General features: G+C 43.9%; 1 protein-coding gene across 1 annotated transcript in view; it reads left to right on the top strand.

The window, feature by feature from the left end:
• LOC311241404 (serine-threonine kinase receptor-associated protein-like) overlaps positions 1-17,332 on the top strand; it is a 52,613-nt gene that overhangs the window by 553 nt on the left and 34,728 nt on the right. The window contains exon 2 of the mRNA XM_084330219.1: positions 5,968-6,103. Within this exon, the coding sequence (XP_084186345.1) occupies positions 5,968-6,103 (136 nt within the window). The remainder of the gene's footprint in view (positions 1-5,967; positions 6,104-17,332) is intronic.

Genomic DNA, 17,332 nt, shown 5'->3' on the forward strand with positions numbered 1-17,332 from the left:
TAACAGATTGCAGAATGGGTACAATTACAGTTCAATACACACAATTGTTAAGGGGATGCAGACCAGAGAAAGACTTTCGTCTTGTTTACATAAGGGTCCCCCATTTTCAATTCATCATAACATATATGACATACATGACATACAGATAGACAGTACTGCTACATCTAGACATTTATGACATACCAGATCTACAAATACAGTACTGTTTGTGATACAAAAAGAGTCTAAGAAAGAGAGTATACATTTGAGGGGGTAGAAACTGTACATTGGAGGAGGTTGGGTAGGTGGGGGGGGGGTCTATCGTGTATTGTATTACTAATAGGCTGTATTGCTTTTTCCTAAACATGGTAAGTCCCATTGAAATGAGAAAACAAATGTAATTTACAAGGAGATGGTAGCAGCAAATAATGGTACAGATAACATTTACATTTAGTAGGCGGCTACGTGGCGTAGTGGGCAAGGCGCTCGCCACGAATGCGGAGACGCTGGGCTCGCCTGTTCGAGCCCAGCGCTCCACATTGCTTTCAGTTTAGCTGGTCGTTCATACTAATACTGTACACATTGGCCGTATTAGGGGGTGGGAAACTAATGGGTGGGGATCTGGCGTTGTGGACAGCGACTCCTACAGGTCGGTTGGTGCGCCTGCGCAGTAGAATCAGGAAGTGTCGGGGGCAGCATGAGCCTCCCACGCGTTACTCCTCGCCACTGAGAGATCGAGCTGCGCAGGTGAAAAGATGCGACTGCTGTTACCTCAAGTACCGGAGGGGACTCGTGCTATGTATGACTTAGTCCACATTGCAGCCGGCTTGTGGGAGGCAAGAAACAGCGTTCGTGACAGGGGAGGGTTGAATTGGATGATACGAAATTGGGATGGGAGAAAATATAGAAAATGGGAGAAAAAGTGGATTAAAAAAAAACATTTACATTTAGTAATTTAGCTGACGCTTTTATCCAAAGCGACTTACAAGTTGTGTACAACAAGTCATCAGGAAGGGCACAACTCTGGCAGCTAAGGGTAAGTGAGGTGTAGTTTGTCAAACAGTGTCGAACTTGAGTCCTAAGTGGGCGGTCAGGTGGCGTAGCGGAGATTGCGCTCGTTACCAATGCAAGAGGCTGCGGTCTTGACTCCCGGAGTCAGCATTGCCTTGGCTTGGGCTGATCGCTATACTAACCCGTTTGGCTAGGTTAGGGGGAGGGCAAGTCATGGCTGGGAATTTGGCGTTGTGGACGTCAGGTCTGGGCGCTTGCTCAGGAAAGGCTAGCCCCTTTCGTGACTTTCGGTTTGCAAGCCTGGGGCTTTTGTGACCGCAGTCACTTATTTATACGGGGCGATCATCCAGGAATCAAACAACCAAGCGTGATCGCGGGGCTCGGGGTGGGTCAAAAATATATCGGATCTGAATTTCTTTTTTTAAAACTTTATTTTTTAGCGTTTATCGCTTTTCTGGTCAAGCATGACCGACAGAAACAGGTTGAAAATGGGATGTAGAGCAGGGGAAGACATTCTGTGAAATGACGGCGGGTCCGGGAATCGAACTCGTGTCCCCCAGATCCGTGACGAGCACGGTTTTCCCCGACGCAGAAATAGCGCCGAGATATGCGGTGAGCTACGGGAGCTCCCCGGATCTGAATTTCAAAGATACCCAGCGTACAATATCGGTTTAACACAGCTTCACGATGGGTTCTGGAAGCTCGGAGTTGCTCATAAACATTTTAAATCATTTTTATAAAACGAGTGTACTCAGAGCGAACCTTGGCAAAATGGCTGGTGCGTCCGGCAATCACTGCGCTCCCTATCGGTCCCTGTTGGTCATTACAACAATCAGCAGATTCTACCCTGTAATGGCCTATAGGTAATGACCAACAGGGACCGATAGGGAGCGCAGTGATTGCCGGACGCACCAGCCATTTTGCCAAGGTTCGCTCTGTGAGTACACTCGTTTTATAAAAATGATTTAAAATGTTTATGAGCAACTCCGAGCTTCCAGAACCCATCGTGAAGCTGTGTTAAACCCATATTGTACGCTGGGTATCTTTGAAATTCAGATCTGATATATTTTTGACCCACCCCGAGCCCCGCGATCACGCTTGGTTGTTTGATTCCTGGATGATCGCCCGTATAAATAAGTGACTGCGGTCACAAAAGCCCCAGGCTTGCAAACCGAAAGTCACGAAAGGGGCTAAGGAAAGGCAGGACTTGATAAAGGCAGCGTGACCTCCCACGTGTTACACTTTGCCCCAATGAGAGTCCTCGCTGCCAGGTGAAAAAAGAGTCACTGGCTGTCGCCGCACGTGTCGGAGGAAGCGTGCGGATGACTTCAGGGTTCCCTTGTACCGACCAGTAGGAGAACATGCGCACAACAACCAGGTAGGGGAGGGGGGGAATTGGCATAACGACTAAATTGGGATGGGGAGAAAACAGAAAAAATCCGAGAAAGAGGATAAAAAAAAAAAAAAATATTGAGTCCTACACTCTTGAGTGCATAGTATAGACATATTAGCATAGTAGGCAGTAAATGGTGCATTTATATAGCGCTTATCCAAAGCGCTTTACAATTTGTTCCTTACATTCACTCACATTCACTCACCGTTGGCGGAGGCAAACATGCAAGGTGCCAACCTGCTCATCAGGAGCAATTGGGGGTTAAGTGTCTTGCTCAAGCACACTTCGACACACTGCCCGGGAAGAGCGGGAATCGAACCGGGAACCTTGCGATTACCAGATGACTGCTCTACCTCCTGAGCCTGTAGTAGTATAGGCATAGTAGCTGGTAGTGTAGACATGGGAGCTAGTAGTATAGACATAATAGCAAAGTATATAATAGTAAAAGACAGTAATGTGGTTTGTTTTATTTATTAAAAAAAAAATATATATATATATATATATTTCAGATATTATTTGAAGAAGTGTGTTTTAGCCGATAACAGAAAATTAGGCCGGTTTTAGTTGTCCTGACTGTGGTGGAAAGTTTGTTCCACCATTGTGAGGAACAAAATTGTAAAGCGATTTTGGATAAAAGCGCTATATAAAATGCACCATTTGCTATGAGTGCTGTCTCTGTGGAGTAACCACCAGTCTTGAAGCCCGACTGATTTGGGTCTAGTAGGCTGTTCTCTGTAATAGGTAATCGGTGAACTGGTTGGATATGGCACGCTCAAGTGATTTAGAGAGGGAAGAGAGACAAGGCGATAGTTATCTATGACACTTATTTTAGAGAGGTGGGAACCACCCCGGAGTTGAGAGAGGAGTTTGATGGTTGCAGAATCAAAGGGAGAACACTATCTGTGATCAAATTTGAGGCTGCTCCATAGACAACAAACTCTGTCTTTATGAGGCCATACAATGTTTGTGTGAGCTCTTACACCTAAATGAGGTTTTAATTCTGGTTCATACCTTCACAGGTATGACAGACAGACAGACAGACAGACAGACAGACCAGATGTAGGGGTTGCAGAATAAAACAACAGACAGCCGAGTTGTGTTTCCCGAAATAATAATAAAATTTTATTTTCAAATCAATCAAAGCATTTCACTGTTCTCCTTTTACTCTCACTGACTTCAGCGTATACTCCGACTGTCTGCCGGGCGGCTTCTCCGCTCACCGGTCTGTCTCCTCGCCCCTGATGTGAGAGTGTGAGCGTGTGTCCATGGCCCCTATTTGCTCACTCTCCTCAACACGCGCATTGCGTCGTGATTGGCTAGCTGGTCTTGATGGCCTTCTAGCTGCAGGTGCGCCTGGAAGTGGATGCCCAAATATGGGCAGAGCCTACAGCCTAGCCATTGGGCCGTTACGTAGCGGCCTTCAATCACCAAGCCCAGTGGTGGCTTGGGGTTGCAACAGACACAGACACACACGTGGATTACTGGATTCAATAAAATGTATTAAACCGTCCCAAACAAAGAGGTTTCATTCCAAACTTAAGAAGTACACAATCAGACAAACAAAATGTGTCCGAGGGAAGCAACAGTCGTGATTGGAGGATCAAGATCATGGTCTCTCTAACTACACACACTCAAGACCCCTACGCTCTGCATCTTCTGGCCCGCCTCAGACCCACTCTTATCCAAGCTCCAGGGGTGTCATCATCAAAGAGAAGCCGGCTATTCTCTGTCCTCGCTCCACAATGGTGGAACGAACTTTCCACCACAGTCAGGAGGACAGCTAGAACTCACCCAATCACTCTGCAACTAAGGAATCTACCATGCCTATATTACTACGTACTATGCTAACATGTCTGTCTATACTACTATGCACTCAAGTTCGACACTGTTTGACGAACAATGTTACTGACCCTTAGCTGCCAGAGTTGTACCCTTCCTGCTGACTTGTTGTACAGAACTTGTAAGTCGCTTTGGATAAAGGCGTCAGCTAAATTACTAAATGTAAAATGTAAATGATCTCTAGCTTCAGGAGAGAGTGATGCCTTATTTGTTTATTTTTACACACAAAGAGCAGTGTGTCTGCCAGGGAAAAAAAGTCTCTGTCTCGCTATATCCACCCATTTTTATAAAACATTTTAGATTAGATTCAAATGTATTGTCATTATACAGCACAAGTACAGTCCAACGAAAATAAGTTTGGCATCCAACCAGAGTGCGAATGTAACAGTAAAGTGCAATAGTTATATACAATGTACAGGTGATTTTAAACTGGGTATAAAATATATAAATGAGTACTACTGGATGTAGTGCTAATCAGATGTATGTATAGAGTTGTAAAACCAATATGTACAGTGATACAGTATAAAGACAGAATGCTCATCGTCATACTGGTCAGCAGTGTAACTAGTAAGAGTAGGTAAGGGATATGTATAGACATATATATAGTATCTACAGATACTATATTATGTGGAAGGATTGTGTGCAGGTATGTACAGACCGGTGTATATATTATGTAAATGAATAATGTATAGCTACAAGCGAGGTCATTGTCGCAAAATAATTCGCCGAGGTGTTCTAAACAGGTCAATTATTTTGCGACAATGACCGAGTATAGGCTATACATTATCCCGCTTATTACATGGCTAACTTACTAACAATATACCCAATTCATTTTACACCTTCGACAAGACGAGATCAAATGCAGACGCAGTTCTGTTCTGTCGCTCCGCGCTGTCATCGCCGGCAGCCGGCACTGCAGGTGTGTCTGATTGGCTGCACTGATGTAGTGTGTGTCAGTGGGCTTGATTGCTAGTTTTGCTACAGCTGCGAACATCGGTCATTATTGCTCGACAGAGGTCCGTTATCGAGTAATAACGGACCTCTGACAAGCGCTATTGACCAATCACAATCAAGCATTTCGCCGAATGTTACACCATGTAATAAATATATATATATACAGGGGTGTAAAGTACTTGAGTAATTGTACTTCGTTATACTACTTAAGTACTGTTTTGAGGGATTTGTACTTTACTCGTATTATTAGGTTTGTATACTTGTACTTTTACTCAATTACATTTCAGAGAGAAAAAACATAATTTTGACTCCTTACATTTAAAATGCAGACCTACAAAGTACAAATCTCGCAGGTCCAACAATTTTACATTTTTAATTAGTACCGGTATATTTGTTTCTCTGGCCGAACTAACGTTAACGTTATTATTCCTGTGGCCGCACTTTATTTAAAAATGGCCAATCAAATCCCCATCAATGGAAAATTAACCCGCCCATACCCATGCTGATTGGTCCTTGTGCAAGACTAGAAAGCGGGGATATTTGATTAAACACCTGCTATCAGAAGAATAGACGGTCAGAAAAAAGTTTTTACTTTTACTTTTGAGTACATTTAAAAGTAGAAACTTTTTGACTTTTACTCAAGTGTGTTTTTAGCCAGATACTCTGACTTTTACTTGAGTAAGATTTTTATATATATATATATACAGCATTATTGTATTGTTCTATTATTATATTGCATTTTTGCCAAACATTTACCCCCCCCTCCCCTTCAAACACCCATTTCTCCTTAGATGGCAAGCCCATGTTGCGCCAGGGAGACACAGGGGACTGGATTGGAACGTTCCTGGGTCACAAAGGCGCTGTCTGGGGAGCCACTCTGAACACGGACGCCACCAAGGCAGCCACCGCCGCTGCCGACTTCACAGCGTGAGTGGACAGTAAGGGCCGTGTCCCCTCATTGACCACTGCAACACTTCCGGGATTCTGGAATAATGGGAGAGAGAGCGGCGGGAGAAAATGAATGAATGTGGATGAGAGCCTCACCCTTGACATTAAGTGGTTGTAGCTACGGCTGTGGGGGTGCTGGAGACATGATCAAATAGACTTGTATACGCCTGAGTCTCCTGAACACTGAGAGACCAATTCCAAGTCGATCTGCACTTTTTCGGCCAAGCTATATGTAGGGATGGGAATTGATAGGATTTTATCGATACGATTCCATTATCGATTCTGCTTATCGATTCGATTCTTTATCGATTCCCTTATCGATACCTGATCAATTTATAATTTAAATAAATAAATTGGAAATGCAACAGAACTACATTTAGTCATTTAGCTGACGCTTTTATCCAAAGCGACTTACAAGTTCTGTACGACAAGCCATCAGGAAGGGCACAACTCTATCAGCTGAGCAACAATGTTCATCAAAGTGTTGAGTGCTACAGTGTAGGTTAGTTTATTAGGACAAGTGCATGACAGTACGGTTAGTTAGGGTTAGATATATATTTTTTTTATTCAGATAATGGTTGAAGAAGTGCGTCTTTAGTCGACGGCGAAAGATTGGACGTGATTCGGCTGTCCTAACTGGGGTGGGTAGTTCATTCCACCATTGTGGGGCAAGGACTGAGAATAGGCGACTTCTCTTTGATGACCCTCCCGGAGCTCGGATAGGAGTAGGTCTGAGGCGGCCAGAAGATGCAGAGCGTCGGGGTCTAAGCTGGTTAGAATAACAACATGCAACTTGACATTTCTGATTGTCATTTATTGTTGAGCCCCCATGTCAGAAAAATACAAAAACTGTAAAAAATAAAACATCACACACACACACACACACACACACACACACACACACACACACACACACACACACACACACACACACACACACACACACACACACACACACACACACACACACACACACACACACACACACACACACACACACACACACACACACACACACACACACACACACACACACACACACACACACACACACACACACACACACACACACACACACACACACACACACACACACACACACACACACACACACACACACACACACACACACACACACACACACACACACACACACACACACACACACACACACACACACACACACACACACACACACACACACACACACACACACACACACACACACACACACACACACACACACACACACACACACACACACACACACACACACACACACACACACACACACACACACACACACACACACACACACACACACACACACACACACACACACACACACACACACACACACACACACACACACACACACACACACACACACACACACACACACACACACACACACACACACACACACACACACACACACACACACACACACACACACACACACACACACACACACACACACACACACACACACACACACACACACACACACACACACACACACACACACACACACACACACACACACACACACACACACACACACACACACACACACACACACACACACACACACACACACACACACACACACACACACACACACACACACACACACACACACACACACACACACACACACACACACACACACACACACACACACACACACACACACACACACACACACACACACACACACACACACACACACACACACACACACACACACACACACACACACACACACACACACACACACACACACACACACACACACACACACACACACACACACACACACACACACACACACACACACACACACACACACACACACACAGAGAGCTCCCCGGGCCCCTGTCCTTTATGTATTGGCTTGTGTTGCTACACGGACACATTTGTATGTTGCACCACTGTACTTCCTGGTTTACACTTTACAGACTTGTAAACAAGCACTCGCGTCTCTCATTATATGTGAACTAAAGAGTACAAGGTTTACACAACAGCCCCCACCTGCTGTTTTATTGTATTTGTACCTGTACTATCCGCTGTCAGCTGTTTATCTCTCTTTGTGAGGTTGATTAAATAGCGTTAGCTCACGTTAGCTCCGCGGCTAATTTTAGCTCACCCTAAACTAAATCAATGACAATGTTCTAAAGCATTCAAGTAGTTTTCACTGCACATAGAAGTAGCCAAACAGCGGGAGCATTTCGGGAGCATATTACCAAAACCCAGGCAATTTCGAGCCCTTAAGGAATCAAATAGAGTCTGCCATGGCTACATGGTAACGTAACGTTATTGCGCAACTGTAGGCAGCGATAAGGGAATCGAAAGTCACAGGAGCCACACGGTTCCAGGCATCGGCCAATTAGGAACCGGTTCCCAATGGGAACCGGTTTTCGATTCCCATCCCTAGCTATATGTAACGGGGAAGCCCGTGGGTATGTCCACAGTCACGGAAACAGGTGTGTTGACGAGTGACTGTGGCAGTGCGGGCTGGTAAATTAAACTCACTTCCTCAATAACAGGGTTAACAGACGCATAGGTACGGTAGTTAGGAGTGAATTCACTTCTTAGTGCAGCGGCCTGTGTCGTCGCCCGCGGACGCGGGAGCCCCCTGTTCGACTCCCCCTCGGGACATTCTCATTTAACATCAAACACAACGCAGACCCAGTATGATCCGTCACAGTGGTGCCCAGTGACCCGGATGTCCTGAGGGGCGTGAGTTTAGGGAGGTGAGTGTAACGGGGAAGCCCGTGGGTATGTCCACAGTCACGGAAACAGGTGTGTTGACGAGTGACTGTGGCAGTGCGGGCTGGTAAATTAAACTCACTTCCTCATAACAGGGTTAACAGACGCATAGGTACGGTAGTTAGGAGTGAATTCACTTCTTAGTGCAGCGGCCTGTGTCGTTGCCCGCGGACGCGGGAGCCCCCTGTTCGACTCCCCCTCGGGACATTCTCATTTAACATCAAACACAACGCAGACCCAGTATGATCCGTCACATATAGTCACTTTCCCGCACCTACTCCCGAACTACGCATGTGCATATTGCCCGCGGAGTCTAGGTTCATCAATCTGCGCATGCATAGTACGGGAGTAGGTGTGAAAAAACGACTATAGCTCGGCCGAGAAAGTGCCGATCGACTTGGGGTTGGTCTCTCTGGGTTCAGGAGACTCAGGCGTATAAAAGTATATTGGATCATGTCTCCAGCACCCCCACAGCCGTAGACCACTTAATGTCAAGGCTCTCATCCACATTCATTCATTCTCTCCCCCCGCTCTCTCCTCCATGAGCTTAATGTAACGCGGAAGTTAGGCCTTTGACACGGTCAATCACTCCATTCTGATTGACAAGCTAAAAGCAATTGGTTTTGATAGTCTATCAGTGAGCTGGATGCAATCCTACCTTGAGGGGAGGGAACAGATGGTGGAGGTAAATGGTACCCTACCCCCCCCCCTCACAGTGAGCTGTGGTGTTCCACAAGGACCGCTACTGTTCCTAATTTATGCAAATGACATGTCGTCAGCTTGTGACTGCAACTTGTTCCTGTTTGCGGACGACTCAGCCCTGCTGGTCTCTGACAAGAACAAGTTACAGGTTGAAAAAACCCTCAGCTCGCAACTAGGCAGAATCTGCATATGGCTCGCTGATAACAAACTATCATTACACATGGGCAAAACGGAGTCCATTCTCTTCGGTTCAAATAACAAACTCAGCAAGACCGACGGCTTCTCAGTTACAGTGGGTGACAATATTGTCACAAGGAAAGATGAAATTACCTACCTGGGTTCCATCCTAGAGGCTAATCTCTCCTGTGACAAAATGGCATCCAATGTAATAAAAAAAGTCAACCAACGAACTCGATTCTTGTACCGGATCTCCTCTCTGGTAAACAAGAATACCCTGAAGACTCTGGCAGGAGCACTCATTCAGGGGTACTACGACTATGCTTGCACCTCATGGTACCAAAGCACCTCAAAGGCGCTAAAAACAAAATTACAAACATCTCAAAACAAACTGGTCAGACTACTGCTTGACCTTACTCCTAGAACCCACCTCACCCCTGCCCACTTTGACAACCTAGGATGGCTTAGAGTAGACGACAGAGTACAGCAACTTGCAATGGGCCTGGTCTACAAGATACACTACACGACCAAGGTACCCATGTACATGTCAAAATACTTCCCAAAGGTCAGTGAATACCACGATCACAACACCAGAGGGAGCTCCACAAATCATGTTAAACCCAGATTCGGCTCAAATAAGGGACTAAACACGTTTCGCAATTATGCCACATCAATGTGGAACGCCCTACCCAAAGCTGTAAAGGAATGTGGATCACTACCCACTTTCAAAACCTCTCAAGGGACACCTACGGGAGACTGCAATTCAAAACTGGCCCCTGTAAATATCCTAACCCAACCCCCTCCAATGTACAGTCATTTACCTAGTATGGTTTTGTCAATAGTCCAATGTACAATTTTGCTTGTTTGTACAGTGTCCCCCCCCCCCCCCCTCAATGTACAGTTTTGCTTGTTTATACAGTGTTTCTCCCCCCCCCCCCCCCCCCAACCACCTCCAATGTAAATTACCCAGTATGGTTGTCAATATCCCAATGTACCCAACCCCCCCCACCCAACCTCCTCCAATGTACAGTTTCTACGTCAAATGTATATACTCTCTTTTCTTGACTCCTTCTGTATCACAAACAGTACTGTATTTGCAAATCTGGTATGTCATAAATGTATAGATGTAGCAGTACTGACTATCTGTATGTCAAGTATGTCATATATGTCCTGATGAATTGAAAATGGGGGACCCTGATGTAAACAAGACGAAAGTCTTTCTCTGGTCTGCATCCCCTTAACAATTGTGTGTATTGAGCTGTACTGTATTGTACCCATTCTGCAATCTGTTAATAAAGTTAGTCTTATCTTATATAGTCTTATCATAGTCTTATCAATCAGTCGGTCAAAGCACAGACTGTTAGTTTTAATTCAAACGGACAGGGTTTTCCCTTTGAGGCTTATATTGTATGGCAAAACACGTCACGACAATACTCAGGAGTACGACATGTCATTTTCTGCTACTATGGGTCTCTCACTCAAAACAATAACAAAAGACACCATTTGATGAGGTTGTGAACGGGGCGTGGGATCATGGAAGTTGTTGTCTTCATTGTTAAAATGTACTGCACTTAGATTGAGAACTCAAGTTAGCCTGACATGGTTTGAAAGCTACTGGCTAGACATTTTAATGCAGCAATATTACATATTATAGCTTTAAGTTTAAGGCATACTAAGTAGTTTCAGCCACTAGATGTCACTAGAGCACCACCAAAACAATGTGGTGTTTCCATAGAAACGCTGAACATATCAAACTGTCAAACTAGGTATTGCAGATCAAAATATGACTCAAGATCCAGCAATATCATATCAAACTTACCACTATAAATGTTGTCGGAAACATATTTTAGGTTTGACTTCAGATAGAAAAATAGAAAGTTGACGAGTGAACATGCCAACATCTTCTTTTTGAAAATGGGAGCAGAGAACCACAGACTGCCCCACTAGCGGCACCTTTTATCCGATCAGGTGCATTCCACATGGGGGAAATGACGAGTAGAGAGGGGATACCTGCGTGCATCGTGCACATAATGCACCCGCTGCCCAACGGTTGACGCCCAGAGACATCCCTGCATACTCTTTTAGCCATATATTGGTTCATGGAATTGAACAGGAACATGCAGAGTCCAGATGACATGGCTCATATTTCCCCACCAAAGTTCCTGGACTTTGGAAAAAGTACTACCCCCGGAGCCGGGACTTTTAGGGGCCAGAGAAATCTCCTGGAACTTCCGTTTTAGACCCTGGTCTCCACAGTGCAAATGATCCCTTGCAAATGGTTTGCGACATAAGATGTCTGCCATTGAATACTGTTCAGTAAAAGTAAATAATTGGATCAGTACTCTGCGTTGATCGATACTTAAACTTTAGAACTTTGAATTATTAACGGCAGTGAGAAAGTGGTATCAGTGCATCCCTCCCCTATTAATAAGCAGTAGTAAGTACAATATTAATAAGCAGTAGTAAGTACAATACCATATCGGCTTAATCATGTTTAATAGTTGTCTGTATGCTGAAACTGATTTATGTTTATGGATGGGAACAGGGACATCTGTCTCGTCGCAAGTTGACCTAGTTCATAGGCTATCTTATCACCATGGCACAGAGCCCCTCTATTATTTGCTTGTTGCTATGGCACCCAGCCCCTTGCCAGCACATGACATCAAAACCTGCACCAATACCCAGAGCCACTTGCATAATGAAAGACTTAAGAACAGCATTTTGGTCAGATATACTATAGAGTTTAAATTGGCCTGTTGCGTTAAAAAATAACTAACTAACTGCCAACTAACTAGTATTGCTAGCTAACCTGAATAACTTAGATTGTCTGATTTGCTGCAAACAATAACATTCTGTCTTATTGGGTTGATCATGACTAAAGAAATAGACTATAGCTAATAGACTTTGTAGACTCCATCAGTTGATTTAATATAAAAATATAGTTTTCCCACATGTAATAATGCATGCATAATAATCCAATCTCACGCTGGAACGTGCCGGTGGCCAAAAAATCCCAGGGTGGAGATATCTTGAATATGCACAGCCTAGGGATGGGTTTTCGTGCGTTTGGTTTCACGCTCCAATTTGGGTCCCAAATTGCTGCACAAGTAAAAAAGAATGTGTCTCGGGTAGCGGACTCTACTTATTGTGCTCTCTACAAATAGATTTGCCCCATCTCTGAAAACACATTTGTGACAATCTTCCGATAACGCATAAGGCATGCTGCATTCATTCGGAAATACCTACTCCAAATGCTATTTATAGAGTTTGACAACAATTATTAAACTCATGTCTCTATTTTACAATTAACTATCATTTATTATGAGTCATACTGAACACTTCAGTGTTGAAACTCTAATGCATGGCAGCTTATTCCGTCTGTTGCAGTTTTCCTATTCTACCGCTTGGTGCCATGTACGCACAATCTCAAGCACACGTTCATATTGATAAATCCCACACTTTGCGTAGAAATTATCGTACACACGGTTTACGCACATTTCTGTACATACTATGCAGCATTGATAATAGAATAGAAATACTTTAATTATCCAGAGGGAAATTTGACACTACAAATGGCTCACATTAAACATTTAGACAGAACAAAGTCACGAATAAGAATAACAAAACAAATTGCCTAAGAATAGAATAAAATATACAGAAGTCTACACTAAGGGCTAGATCCACAAAGAATGGATTGCACGGTGCTAGTTGCACCCTTACTTACAATTCCAGGGCTCGAAATTAAAATGTTTACTTGGTAGCACTGGTGCTCCCAACTTCAAAAAGTTGGGAGCACCAGCAAAAATGTAGGAGCACGCTAGGGCTGGGCGATATAACGATAACGATAAATATTGCTATATATTTTAATAATCGATATCGAAAAAAAAAAAAAAAAAAAAAAAGTTTTTTCTTTTTTTTTAATATATTTTTTATATATATATATATTTTTTTTTGTGACCTGCAACAGGGCAGTTTTAAAACCAGAGACAGTGGACAGACGTGTCTTTCTTGCCTGCAACTTAAAGTAATGGCTTTGCTTGTCCAAATGACAATACTGACCAAATTGAGATTTATTTTTCTCTTGTCCATTTATTTATTTTGTTTGCTTTCTAATTTAAAATACAGTTTGAAACCGTCTGTACACAGTAGGCTATGTGTGCTAGCAGAACTAGACTCCAGTCACGAGTCACGGTGCACATGTGCGGTGGTTTGTCCACCAAAAAAGCGCCAAAAGATCGAAAATAAACGAGCAGAGCCAGAACTGTTCAACTCCCCTGGAGCCACAGCCAGCAGAGAAGCCGGTTTACTTTAGCTTTTAAACCAGCTGCAGCCTGAGAACTGGAGTGTGAGGGGATGTAACACTAAAGATGGCGGCAATGACAAAGAATTGCTGCAAAATAAACATACATCTGTTGTTTAAAAAAAAAAAAAAAAAAACGTATAACAATTTCGATAATTATCGATATCGAGAAATATGATAACATTATCATATCGTTATCGCAATATGATTATCGCCCAGCCCTAGGAGCACCCACCAAAATTAAGGAGCACCAACAATACTGCGTAGATTGATTGATTGAATGAAAATTTTATTAACAGATTGCAGAATGGGTACAATACAGTACGGCTCAATACACACAATTGTTAAGGGGATGCAGACCAGAGAAAGACTTTCATCTTGTTTACATCAGGGTCCCCCATTTTCAATTCATAATGAATTGTAAGTAAGGGTGCAACTTGCACCGTGCAATACATTCTTTGTGGATCCAGCCCTAAGTGTAATATTGCACAGTGTTGTTTCAAAAGTAAAAGTCCAGGAAGATGGTAACTGTCACTCTGTGCTCAGTGATGCAGTGAGACACAGTGATGCATTGTAAAGTCTGATGGCTGTCAGAATGAAGGACTTCCTGTGCCGTTCAGTGCTACATTTAGGGAGTGTTAGCCTAGCACTGAACATGCTCCTCCTGTCAGCCAAGTGTGTGTATAGTGGGTGAGAGGGGTTTTCCCTGATGGCCTGGAGCTTAGCAAGGCTCTTCCTCTCCGCCATCATCGCTAGAGAGTCCACCTCCACCCCAACCACGCTACTGGCCTTCCTGACCAGCTTATCCAGCCTGGTTGTGTCCCCTGCTCTCAGTCCGCTGCCCCAGCAGGTCACAGCGTACAAGAAGGCGCCCGCCACCACCCACTCATAGAACATCCTTATACAGACATTGAAGGATCTCAGCCTTCTGAGGAAGTAGAGTCGGCTCTGAGCCTCTGACCCTTCTTTTTTTTTTAAACTTTGGCCATTTCCCTGGCTCTTTTATACGTTTATCGCATTTATACTTGGTCAAGTTCGACCGACAGAAGCAGGCTGAAAGGGTTCAGATGGGGGGGAAGACACTCTGGGAAAGGCACGGCTGCAGTCCGGGATTCGAACTCGCTCAGCCCCAGATCCGTGACGAGCACGGTTGTCCACGGCGCTGAAATAGCACTCGCGGTACGTGGTGAGCTACTGGAGCTCCCTTCCTCTGACCCTTCTTGTAGAGTGCCTCTGCGTGTTTTGACCCGTTCAGTTTGTTGTCGATGTGCACAAGAGGTATTTGTAATCCTCAACCATGTCCACATCGACTCCCCTGATGGAAACAGGGGTCACAGGTGCACTCCTCCTCCTCCCCAGCTCCACAACCAGTTCCCTGGTCTTTGCCACAGACTAGCCGGGGCCGCCGTATCAAACCTGTTGTAAAACAGGTTTAGCTCATTAGCCCGGTCTACATCTCCATCCACTCCCCTTCCCCCCCCTGGTTTAAATGAGGGCCCTGGTCTCGCATGCAGGAAGCCAAACGTCTCCAGAGATGTTTCACGGCTATGATATGTTGAGAGGGCTTCTTTGATAAGATATATTGTTTGTAATTTGTGATGAAATTAGAAATACTTTTGGACTAATTGTAAATAGGGTAAACGTCCCTTTTAAGCCCACCAAAACCTGTTTGCAGACATTTTTTATATACTGCCACAATTTAATTAAGAAAATTATAGATGAAATTAAATATTAATCTCTCATTTGAAGTTTTGATAATTCATTTATACCACTTTATGTTTTAGGTACCGAATGTACCCTTTAAGCCCATGTGTTCCAAATAAGCCCACTTCATGATTTATTGATTAAATGTAACAATACAAACTTTTATCTTAAAATCTGTAATCTCTTGCCTCTCAATAGCAGTTTTCATTTAGTCTCCACTCTTAACCTATGGCCTGTAAATGGATTTTAAATAGGCGTGACCAGCCTATTTGCTGTGTCTTCATTGGAGTGTAGCCAAAAAACTATATTCATGCGAAATCAAAACATGGATAGATTGTTTATTTTTTACCCAGGGACATTAATCAACATCTTCACTTTCCACATCAATGTAAATGTGCCAGAATTAACTATGGTGGAAATTATTTTTCAATACTTAACACATTCAGTGCCACGCCCCTTTGACCATATTAGGGCTACCGTGCCAATAAGGAAGTCAATGGGAGGTCGGGGAAATTTGCGAAGGCTTAAACTATATCTTAAATTATGGCTATGGGTCTAATACACCCGTCACTTATCAATGACTTGCTTGCAGTCAAGTCAACATGTACGAAACGGATTGTTTTTTCATTGGTATATTTCCGTTTTATACCGTTTTGAATACGAGTATAGTTTTGGAGATTTCTAGTAATTCCAGAGAAATTCCGCGATAATAGCTCTTTAGTGGAATACACAAAACATGTAATTTTTCGGCTGATTTATGAATAGTTTTCAAATAAACGCTAGATTATCGATAGTATATGTGTACTTATGCACGCTAGAGAAGCGGGCTGAAAAATCATTTATTCGTGACTGGCTCAGCGCCTAATGCCGCGCGCGCACACACACGCACACGCACACACACGCGTTGTGATCGCTGTGAAAAAAACATCTGATTAACCCAATACTGGTAACATAGAGTCCTTACCTCACATCAGATGTTCTGCAAAAAGATTAATCCAATTCCTGATCGCCATTCCAAATATCGATCGCGTTTATTGATCCAACGTTATACTCTGAAACAGATAATCGACGCTTCTTTCAGTCAATGCAATAGTATCCAGCTGCATGCCCCAGAAGTAAAACGTGGACCGCAGTAGGCTTGGGCGGTATGACTGTATTACGATATACCGGGGTATTTAGAAATACAGACGGTATTGAAAATCAATACCGTCCGTCACGTCAAAATCACAGATGCGCTTCAGCTTCTATTACAGTGAAATGGAGTTTTGAGTGTAGTGCACACACGGAGTGTAGTGCACACACGCGCCGGCAGAGGGCGAGACCAGTCTAGTGGAGCGAGTGGGTCACAGCGGTGTTCACGTTTTACGGTAATGTTGCGACAGTGCTGTGAAAATACCGTAAAGCGTTGTGACGAGAGTTGGTGTGTGTTGTTGTGGAGTGGTGCACTGGTGGAGCAAGCAAATAATCCGTCTCTTATTATATGTGAACTAAAGAGTACAAGGTTTACACAACAGCCCCCACCCGCCTTTTTATTGTATTTGTATCGTCCTGTA

The sequence above is a fragment of the Notolepis coatsorum genome, assembly GCF_963971535.1.
Source record: "Notolepis coatsorum genome assembly, chromosome: 15".
Classification (NCBI taxonomy): domain Eukaryota; kingdom Metazoa; phylum Chordata; class Actinopteri; order Aulopiformes; family Paralepididae; genus Notolepis; species Notolepis coatsorum.